The sequence below is a fragment of the Saccostrea cucullata genome, unplaced genomic scaffold (assembly GCF_032062105.1).
Source record: "Saccostrea cucullata isolate Sc308-1 unplaced genomic scaffold, CSIRO_AGI_Scuc_v1 ctg231, whole genome shotgun sequence".
Classification (NCBI taxonomy): Eukaryota; Metazoa; Mollusca; class Bivalvia; order Ostreida; family Ostreidae; genus Saccostrea; species Saccostrea cuccullata.
This window is the reverse complement of record NW_026926599.1, coordinates 267,151-278,479: the sequence shown is the minus strand read 5'-3', so window position 1 is coordinate 278,479 and position 11,329 is coordinate 267,151. Positions and strand designations below refer to the sequence as shown.

Genomic DNA, 11,329 nt, shown 5'->3' with positions numbered 1-11,329 from the left:
ATCAAAATAATTGCTTATATAAAGGAAACAAATGGGAAAATTTTTTCTCATTATGCATGACAAAAGGTAGATTTCATACAGATACATTCTGACTAATAAAATAAGTACACGTTTGTCTTACCGTATATACTCGCCTATAAGTCGGTCCGCCTATAAGTCGGTTGTATTTTATAAGCTTATATATCATAGGACTGACCTCATATAAAACCATTCATTTCATAGCTCGCCTATAAGTCGAACATAGATTTTTGGACCAGAAATTAACTCCCAAAAATCCGACTTATAGGCGAGTATATACGGTAAATTTGTATTTTGTTTGTTTACAGGAGATTGAGAATGAGGAGAGTCAGGACAGCACATTGACCGGTGACATGTTGGAGGAAGGAGAGGTCAGGGACATTGGGATGAGGACGGAGTCCCTGGACAGTGTCAGCCCCGACAACGTCATCTACGACAACCGACACAAACAGTTCGGCGAGCACGCCTGTCCACACTGTACCACCACCTGCCAGACCGTCCTGGACCTTGATGTACACCTGGAGGCTGAGCATTACATGCATGACCCGTTTCCCTGTAAGTTCTGCCCGACCCGGTTTGATAAGTACACTAAGTTACAGAGACATGTGTCGGCGGCTCATCCTGAGAAGAGGTACGGCTGTAGTGTGTGTGGGAAGCTGTTCAAGTATTACTACACCATGAAGGAACACGAGAAGATCCACACGGAAGAGAAGGCCTGGCTCTGTGACTTCTGTGGAAAGGGATTCTCACTACAGGTATATATACTTAAATTTGCTTGAACTTGAAATATGTAGACACATATATGAAGTGTGTATTATATCAATAGTGATATTCTTGCTAGAAAAATGAGTTGTTTAAGGATGTAAGAACAAGATGTACATTTTGTGTGAAAGACTTCTGAATAACTAAGCTTGAGTATAATGCATAGGAAAAAATTTGAAATGTGTTAAAGAGTTTTATTTTTAACCTTTAAGTTTTCTTTGTAGAAATATCTGATCAAACACAGAGAGAGGCATGACGCTATACCAGTGGACGAGAGTGGGAGTCACAAGTGTAAATACTGTGACAAGAGCTTCACAGAGGTCAAGTAAGTCACATGATACACAGAGGTCAAGAAAGTCACATGATACACAAATGTCAAGTGAGTCAAATGATTCACAGAGGTCAAGTAAGTCACACGATACACAGAGGTCAAGTAAGTCACATGATACACAAAGGTCAAGTGAGTCACATGATACATAATTGTCACATGATCAACTTAACTTGAAGTAAGTTCCATAGTATAATCATCATGGAGACAAGTGAGTATGATATCATACTTGTCACCAGGGATGAGTAGTGATTTATTGTTGCCACCCTGTGATCAGCCATTTCTCGCACTGATCTGTTTATAACAACTTTCATTAACCTCTGTTAAATTACATTAACTTCTGTTTAATTACACCAGGTTGTACCAGATCCACATGCGGACCCACACAGAGGTACCAGATAGAATCCACCAGTGTAGTATGTGTCCCAAGCGCTTCTTTAAGATCACCCACCTGAAGCGGCACATCATGACCCACACCAAGATTAGGATGTACAAGTGTGATGTCTGTCCAAGGTCGTACAAGGACAAGGTCAGTTGTGTTGTAGAAAGTAGACATATTGAGGAATATGAAACATTGAAACATGGTCCTTATTTTAAGAATAAAGATGTGTATCTTGTGTGAATACAGTAAAACTCGGTTATAACGAAGTCGCTGGGACCTATGAAATCACTTCGCTATATCCGTAATTCGTTATAACCGTATAAGAAATTCATTAAATTTATATAGCTGGGGATTCAAAATGACTTTGCTATATCCGTAAATTCGCTATATCCGTGTTCGTACTAAACGAGTTTTACTGTATTGTTCAGCATTCATGATTTTAGTAATTTTTTCCCTCTATGTAAGCATGAAAATGGGAATTTTATGAAGATAGATTAACTGAGTGCTGTGTACCTTGTATTATACATAGTAGAACATGGGCATGAATTTTCAAGAAAGATAACTCTTGCTTCCTTACAAATGTATGGAGCACATTTAAAATGCCTTTGTTCATCACATTGTTTCATGAACATTTCAAGAGAAACAACTCTTTCTTCTTTATCAGGACACCCTGAGGAAGCATGTCAAGTTCTGTCACCCTCCGGAGGGGGACGAGGTGGAAGAATTCCAGTGTGAACATTGTGACAGGAAGTTCTACAATAAAGGGCATCTAAAGAGACACATGGTCAAGCACACAGGTATGTCAGGGTCAAACATACAGATAATCAAAGGTCAGGGATAAGTTTTGATTATACATTCAGGTTAAAGTTTTGGTATGTTGAACACTTGAGATTTTGAATTCAGTGAATATGTTGAAGTGATTTGGAAGTCTCAACCCATTATTCTTTAAAGTATTTTATCTTCAATATCTCAGCCATCAGCTATCTCAAAGTTTTTATTCCCAGTCATTTTGAGAACGAAATAACAAAGTTTGACTCTGTATTGATTTTCTAATAAACAAACTGTTGATTATTTAGGAGAGAGGCCATTTGTGTGTCCACATTGTCAGAAAGGATTCGGGGAGAAAAAGAGTTTGGAGAATCACATCAGAATACATACAGGTATACAGTACTTTAATATAGAAATCTGTATAATATACACTTTTGCTGATTTCAAATTAAAATTTTTTAAGAATTATGACATGAATGTACAAATTTATATTGCTTTATAATGCAGGTGAGCGTCCATACGAATGTCAGGATTGTGGAAAACGTTTCATTCAGCTATCTCATCTCAGACGTCATAAATATCTCCACACTCAGGTAAGGTGCAAACAGTTATCACCCGTCTAAAATATCTCAGCAGTTGCTGATCCTAACATTTGTTCTTGCTGTTAAATCCAGTAGGACTCAAATGTTTCAACACTTTTGAAATTTTCACAAACATTTTGTTAATACTTGTATTGATACTATTCATTTTTTTTTTTTAATAAATCTATTGCATTTACATGAATTGTGCATTTAGAATATTTTAAGTGTAAATAATTTAGCAGAAATCCATTTCATACAATGATATCTAGACAGAAATTCCAATGTATTTTGTTGCCAGTAGTATTTAAGCAGTGATTTTAATATCTAATAAAATAAGATTTTAAAACTCTAGTTTTGGTCATTTGTCAGATTTGCAATGATGTTTGTATCTTTGAATAAAAAATTCTGCATGTGATAAAAAAGAAGTATTTTTGTCCATTTCATCAGATTCGTAATGAGGTTTGTAAGGAGTGTGGTAAGCGGTTCTTTGAGAAGGCTGATCTACAGAAGCACAGCCGCGTCCACAGTAAAGAGAGGCCCTTCAAGTGTGACCTGTGTCCCATGTCATTCACCCAGCAGAACATCCTCAAGTGTCACCGCCGACGACATACCGGGGAAAAACCCTACGTCTGCGACATCTGTGATCGGGCATTCACTCAGGTGAGGAAGTCATTAACACCGGATATATTTTTTTGTGATTTGGGTAAATTAATTACCGCCTTTGTTGTCTCAGTATCTTTGTTTTTTTTTGGTTGAGCCAGACCAGGAAATAAATGAGTTAATGAGGAATATACACTTTTTTACTTTGATTGACTTAAAACAGTTGCTGTCCCAAAATTTACAATTTATTTATGATATTAAATTTTATTTTTCCTGTAAACATAAATTTTATCCAAACAAAAAAATAATGAGATAACAGTTATTCAATGAAAAAAATGTATTTGAAGATTTTTTTGGTGAGTTTTCTTGATTAAAATATTGATTTTAAGTCTAAAATCAAGTACAGTAAAACTCTGTTATAAAGAAATCATCAGGGCCTGTGAAATTGCTTTGCTATATCTGTAATTCGATATATCCGTATAATGAATTTGTTAAATTTAAAAAGCTTGGGATCCAAAGTTACTTCGCTATATCCGTCAATTTGCAATATCCATGTTTGCACTAAATGAGTTTTACTGTATAAATCTACATCGTCTTTATCAGCTACTAGTTTAACATCATCTATAAGATTATACCAGTTATATGTCTAATATGAGATATAAGTCTATTTGAGTTATTTTCTATTGTAGATGGGAGCTATGCAGTGTCACCGTCGTCTTCACACAGGAGAACGTCCCTATAAGTGTAAATACTGTGGTCTGGGCTTCGTCAGTAAGGAGAGGATGAAGTTCCACACGTACTCCCACACAGGACAGAATCCACACATCTGTCACATCTGTGGTAAAGGTAAGGAACTCCCACACCGGACAGAATCCACAAATCTGTCACATCTGTGGTAAAGGTAAGGAACTCCCACACCGGACAGAATCCACACATCTGTCACATCTGTGGTAAAGGTAAGGAACTCACACACAGAATCCACACATCTGTCACATCTCTGGTAAAGGTAAGGAACTCCCACACAGGGCAGAATCCACACATCTGTCACATCTGTGGTAAAAGGTAAGGAACTGCCATACCAGCCACTGTCCATTTCATTGGAATATCCTCAATTTTATTATGGCAAAGAGCTCTTGGATTGTCATCTAGTGATTGGCTAGGCGAAATCGCCACTGTGACCAAATGTGTCAGTGGATGCATCTGCAATAGAAAAAATCTTCAGATCTTTTAAAATTGTTTTCGTGTTTGATGCCATTGAAACCCTTCAGGCTTTTGATTTTCAGACAGTGTGTCTTTTTGAAGGAGGGTCTTTCCTACTTTGTTTTGTCTAAATGATATTAAAAAAGCATTGTTATAAATACATTTTAAATGAATTGGTAATATTAGGACATGGAATATATTATACCCTAGCAGAGTTATTTCTCAATACTTTAAGTTCGGAATCACCTATACAGTTATAATAGGATGCACACTTACACGTATTTTCTTTACAGGATTCCGCCTGAAGTTCAAGCTACAGAGTCACCTTGACAATCACGACGGAATCTACAGACATCAGTGTGACTATTGTAGTAAGGGGTTCCTAGAGAAAGCCAAGCTTAACAGACACATCAAACAGATCCACATGCAGGAACCAGTCAGGACCAAGATAGTGTCACTGTAAGTACAGTCAAACTTGTCTTAACGGCCACCCGAAATCAATGGCCACTTGCCATCAGCGGCCACTTTCAGTTCCCCCCGACGATTTTTACTATATATTTTAACTGGAATAAACGGCCACCTGTGTAACACGGCCAGCATCCACTCAAATTCCCCACCCATAGCCTTATTGACACTGTAATAGGCAGCCATTTCGTCACTTGCTGTGATTCTATTGTGTCTTTTAAACTCAATCGCTTGGATAATTATATCCTGATAGCCAATTTAAACTAGCTATTAATGCAATTAAACAAATTACTATTAGATACACTGAACTCTGTTTGCATTTATGAAAAAATCTGTTAGATCAATTTGTAATTATTTTTCAAGATCGCCGATTGCAAAATAAAAATAATTTAACTTTGAACCTACGTCGTATGACATCATAACTAGTGAATGTGCTTAGCCTGTGCTAGATCCATTAAGACGTCATAATTAATTCAATGTCATTTCCCGTACTTTACAGCTTTAGTATAGAAATGATAGAAAATACTGCATTTTGAAATTCACAGAATTCAATTTAAAATCCTGCCGAAATAATCTTCATAATATTCGATTTATATATTTTTTTAATATAATGCTTAATGACAATATATTTCTTGAATGAGATAAACCTGTGGGCACCTTTCATTTAATAGATCTTGACCTTAATTAAGTTGACAAATCCAAGACTATATTGTGTGATGAAATTGCCATGTATACAACAAACTGTAATAATATAAATGGTATGTAACTATTTTGAAGGAATGCAAAATTCTTTTTTAAAAAATCGTCAGTTGCCAACTAAATAGTGTAATATCTTGATGAAATGTGTCTAAGTCAAAGATGTACGTGTTGTAGGCTGTGTGTACATTTTGTGATATCTATCATGAAATGATGTGTATTCCTTTTCATAATTATTTGTTACTTATTCATATTCTTGGAGAGTTTTATTACAATTTCTCTATTAAATATAATCTTTTAAATTAAAAGTACAATTTTTATAAACATTCTTAAGCTGAAAGTAGCCCTGAACAGTCATTTAATAATAAAATCCGTGTAAGTGCAAAAAGGTCAAAAATATTAGTATCGGTAAATAACCTATCTCTCATTAGGTAAAGGGGAAAGGTATATATTTTAATCACTTTTTGTAATCATTTGGGTATGTTCTTTATCATATTCAAAATTGAAAACATTGTGATAAAGACTTCAGATATATATTTACAAATGTAGGGCGGAAAATTGACTGAAAATAAATAGAGTTCATTTGCCTATAGTTTTAAAAATGTGGACTTATCTTATATGTCAATTGAATAAAAAAGAAGTTATTCTCGGGAAATATGGTTTAATACTGTTCAATTAATAGACAATAAAAACAACCATGTTTAAAGAAGCAATTCTGGGATTTTGTTGTCTTCTTTGCATGACAAGTACCCCTAAAATGACTGAAATTGTGAAGTCGCAACATGTATTTATCATTCCATGTTTAACTGGCTGCACTACATTTAATAACCAGGAAACATGTCATGTGTTTTTAACTGATTGATAAGCAAGTGCTAATTTATCATTATGAAAAGTTTGAAAATTTTGTGACAAAGACTTCTCCGACATAGGTTCTACCTTAAATACAATTGATGCTTTCCTCTATCTAAAGAAATTCACACCTTTTGAATTTGATTCCATGTAGAAGCCCTAATTGCTACTCTTGTGAAAACAAAGTGCTTCATGTGGCATGATTATATCGTGAATTTCACTATCAACAAACGATCGATAGGGATTAGTCACGCTCTACTGCATATGACAGGTCTGTGTTATGGAATGATTTTCAACTGTGTCAATACATCTCTCTGATCAACTGGTTAATTTTATTTCTGTGTCTTATGTTACATAGAAATTCTGATAGGTTTATAAACAATGAAATTCACCAAACTATAAAAACTTCAGCAAGTAAGTTAATTGCCGATGAATTAATGGGGGGGGGTTACACTGCTGACCATTTTTGAACATATGCAAGTTAAATTTTTATTGAGATATTCTTACCGGTACTTAAGTTTCTATGCTTTATTTTATTTACCATTAAACTGTATTTTTGTGTATTTTTTTTTTCTTTATAAAAAAGGATAATAGTCAGGCACTGTATGTATTTCTTGTTTGACTAATATGTAGGAACAAAAACATGCACAAAACCTTAAAAAATTCTAATTCTTTAATAGTTTTTTGAATGAGCTTGAATTATTATACATACACATAAAGAGCCTTTGTTAAATTGACCTGTTTTATTATTTTATTAATTTAATTGTAGCGCTTAATGTTGTTTATTCATTGCCCGAATGTTTTTTTTCGAGGGCAAACTGGAATAAGAGGCCACCTGTCTTAAGGGGCCAGTTTCCAGACTTCCCAAAGGTGGCCTCTTAAAACAAGTTTGACTGTATATAGATATTGGATAGGTCATAGGTGTAAACAGGGAGAATAAGATATAGAAATGTGTACAGAATTTGCAGCATAAAAGAAATCTTTTTTGTGAGTCTTTGTGATAGAACTTGGAAATTCTGTAGATCACTAAATTTTTGCGACACCTTATTTTCGCGAGATAGTCATTGATTCTTACTAAGCGAGACAAAATTTTCACGAATTGTGGTTATTGCTCTATATAATCTTAAGGAATACTATTATACGCGAGAATTAAATTTTCGCAAGCATGCTGTCTCGCGTAATTACGCGAAAATAAAGTTCTCGCGAATAAAAAGTGATTTACAGTACCTCTTGATGTAAGAGAAAATTTTCAATTTGCCCATATAAAGCCTATATGCAAGCATAGGGTTTTAACAGGAAGCATAACTCTTGCTACCTTGTTCACAAATTTAAATTGGTCAACTAATGAAGCAGTTAAGGTCTTTTTTGTCTTTGAAGGTTAAAAGTGTTTGATTCTTCAGTACATGTTGTTAGATAATAAAAGAATTATAAGGAAAAACTTAAAAGATGATTTATGCATAATATCCTTGGAGATAATGTGTCAAGGAAAATAACTCGTGCAAATTTTGATATCAATAGCTGATAAACATGATAAAGACATTGTTTAAAAAATGTACAGCATTAATCTGAACCTGTATTTTGATGTTTCAGTGATGGTCCCAACATTCAGACTATAGAGGAAGATGGCGTAATCACGGTGATCCACACCCCCGCCTCCAGCGTCAATGACAACAACATTGTACAGTACATCCCTGTGTCTACCGCGGACAATCCACAGGAGGGGGTCACAGAGGAAGTGGTTGAGACCCACGTCACTATTCCTTTTGAGATTAACAACGAGGGACAGCCCAGTGAGACTAATTCGGCCGTGTCGACGATCCAGTTCGAGGCTGACGGAGAAGCCGCCCAGGCTACGGCGGCAAATCTAGCAGCGCTGTATTCAGGGGAGGCCACTCACATTACCATGCCCTCGGACAGTATCATTTACCAGGGGGACGAGAATGGAGAAGAAGTTGTGTATGTGGTTATACCGGAGGATAATCAAACTGTTATACTGTCATAGGAGGAGGTGTTATTATAGTAAGGGGTGAATTCATAAGGGGAGGCGTTAATGTAGTAAGGGGGTAACTATAATTAATTAATGAAATGTAAAACATTCAATTTTAATGGGGACAGTGTAGTCATTTTTAACGATAAGAATATTTATTATCATGGAAGATGTACCTTATATTGTGGCTTATGTCAGGAACAGAAACTATGTGGTTGTATTTGAATTTAAAAGGGCTGTCACAGGTACCCGAAATGAACCGGAACCGGAACAATTAATTGGGGTTGGGTACAGTTCCGTTTTTCCAGAATTCGGTTCGGTTTGGATGTGTACAATAGAATAGATTTACTATAAAAATGGTGTCAAAAACGAGAGATTTGATAGTGCATTGCCATTATAAGGTTATTTAAATAATTTGGTACAATTATTGTCTAGTCAGGAAGCTACTTTAAACTATTTATAATGTTGCTATGTCTAAAATTAAATGAAAATTTTCTTTTTGTTGTTGAAAAAAATACAAATCATGAGCTTTTATTCCATTACCTACCCAAATTGAAAATCCCGAAACCGAACCTAAAAAAATCAGAACTGATCCGACCCAAACAATTTTGGAACTGTGACAGCCCTAGAATTTATGTAAATTATTTTGTTCAACATAATTATGTTGATTTTATTTTGAGTTATACAACTAAAGAATTGAAAACTAAAGCTGAACAATTTTGTCAACATAGGTCAATACATGTATGTTGATTCAAATTCTGAGATTATCTCTATTTTGAAAAAAATTGAATACTGTGCATCCATTTGCTACTTCATAATAAAATCACTCAGGGGTCTGAAATTTTAATTTTCCACCTTCCTAGAGTGAAATATGGAAGTTTAAAATGTGTTCCTTTAATATATTTAGTCTTGTTATTTTTCTTATTTGAGAAAGTTGAAACTCAGAAATAAATATCTGGCTTTGCAATAAAGCTGTTAACAATGTTCCTGTGTGAAAATAAATTTTATTAATGATGTCTATATGATCCAGAATTCGCTGTCAAGGAATTTTCGTTACATCACTCAAAGCTTTGTGTCCAATTTTTCAGACTAAAAATATCATTCTAAATATTGTTGCAAATTGAAGAATGGTATGAGGACCAAGTCACCTAGGAAGGCCGAGATAGTTGGACTTGAAAAAATTAAAATACAATTAAAATTAGATTCGTTAAGAATGAGTGATGTAACGAGGACACTTAAAGTTCAAGTCAAATTAATCAATAAAAACTAATACATTTCTTTATTGTGACACCAATCTTATTTTCTTTAAAACAAAAATTCTTTTTATTATTAATTTTGACACTCAAATCTGAATACTTTTCTATGAAATCATCATCTTCTGTTCCAGATGTAACAGGACACATATTTCAGCACAAAAAAGAAAAAATTACCCCCAATATTAACCTGGATTGAGCAAAATGTTTTTTAAAGGAATGTGCTTGCTTTCAAATATATTTTTATTAAGTTTGCAATAACATAAAGCAAGGGAAGAAAATGTTATACCTCATTTTAAAATTCAGAGATGTAACAGTGGACACTGAAGTCTTCAATTTAATTTTTTTTTTTTCAGAATGTGATTGATTCTAAGCTCTTAACATGTTTAATTTAAACTATACCAAAGGAAACTAAAAAAATACCACTAAGTTTAGTAAGTTAATTTACAATTTTATTTCAATCATTCCAAAATAAAAAAAATCTTTGATTCTCATCCAATTTTTAATTTAAAACAAGAAGTCTGTGAGAAAATGCTCACTAGTAACTAATACCCCCTACTCTCATTTGAATATATACCATCTCGTGTTGACATCAAATTCAAACAAAAAATGAATTCAAACATATAAAATACCTAACAAATAGTGTGCCAAAATTTCAACCATCTGTGATGAGAAGTTACCGAGACTGCAACAAAAATTTGGTAAGGAGAGACGATGGATAAATAGGAAGTTGACGTTGGATTTGAACAAAAATGAATCCCACCATAAGGCATGCCTAAACAAATAGTGTGCTAAAATTTCAATCATCTGCAATGAGTAGTTGCTGAGAAAACTGACCAAAATTTGTTACAGACAGACACATGGACACACAGACAGAAACACAAGGGTAAAACAGTATACCCCCATTCCTTCGGAGCGGGGATATAAAGAAGTGGCGGGAAGGGACATTAATTTTTATTTGATAATTATTGTAAAGAAATATTTGTTTACTTGATCAATTTCTAAACAAAAAAATGAAGGCAGGGGATAAATATGAGACAGTTGGGATGAGAATCAAAGATTTTTTTAAAGATTATAAAAACATAAAAAATACGGATCCCATGACAAGTAAAATCTGGGGCAGGAATACATGTAATGTCTTTGACATCACTTTGACTTTGAAGCAAAGTATGTTCAATCACATCCTGTACCCAACCCCCCTTCCTCTTCTTGTAGAATCCAACTTAGGGCCAATCTGTAACACGAAAAGAAAAAAAAGTTGCTGAGAAAGACATTAAGACAATGAAAAACATAGTTTAACACAAAGGTGTAACTTGGACACAAAAACTGTTGTCTAATGTTACATCATAAATTATATTTTAAGCATGTTGGATCAAAGCATACTGGACACTATCATCATTCAAGTTTGTCTTGTATTTTGCATGTCTTAAAACACCAAAG

The 11,329-nt window shown here is 34.3% G+C and overlaps 1 protein-coding gene across 1 annotated transcript; it reads left to right on the top strand.

Annotated features, from left to right (window-relative positions):
- The first annotated feature begins 308 nt into the window (after positions 1 to 308).
- On the top strand, positions 309 to 9,610 carry LOC134272205 (gastrula zinc finger protein XlCGF57.1-like). Its single transcript, XM_062754452.1, has 10 exons — positions 309 to 773; positions 1,005 to 1,105; positions 1,466 to 1,637; positions 2,155 to 2,287; positions 2,567 to 2,650; positions 2,766 to 2,851; positions 3,287 to 3,499; positions 4,129 to 4,285; positions 4,933 to 5,098; positions 8,240 to 9,610. The coding sequence occupies exons 1-10, from the start codon at positions 372 to 374 to the stop codon at positions 8,649 to 8,651; spliced, it is 1,926 nt and encodes a 641-aa protein (XP_062610436.1). The 5' UTR covers positions 309 to 371; the 3' UTR covers positions 8,652 to 9,610.
- Positions 9,611 to 11,329: the final 1,719 nt, after the last annotated feature.

What these genes read in the sequence shown, in the direction of transcription:
- LOC134272205 (XM_062754452.1), top strand. Translation starts at nt 372, where the DNA reads ATGTTGGAGGAAGGAGAGGTCAGGGACATTGGGATGAGGACGGAGTCC. An exon ending in TCACATCAGAATACATACAG is followed by an intron (nt 2,651 to 2,765) that starts GTATACAGTACT and finishes TTTATAATGCAG; the next exon opens with GTGAGCGTCCATACGAATGT. An exon ending in AGGACCAAGATAGTGTCACT is followed by an intron (nt 5,099 to 8,239) that starts GTAAGTACAGTC and finishes TTGATGTTTCAG; the next exon opens with TGATGGTCCCAACATTCAGA.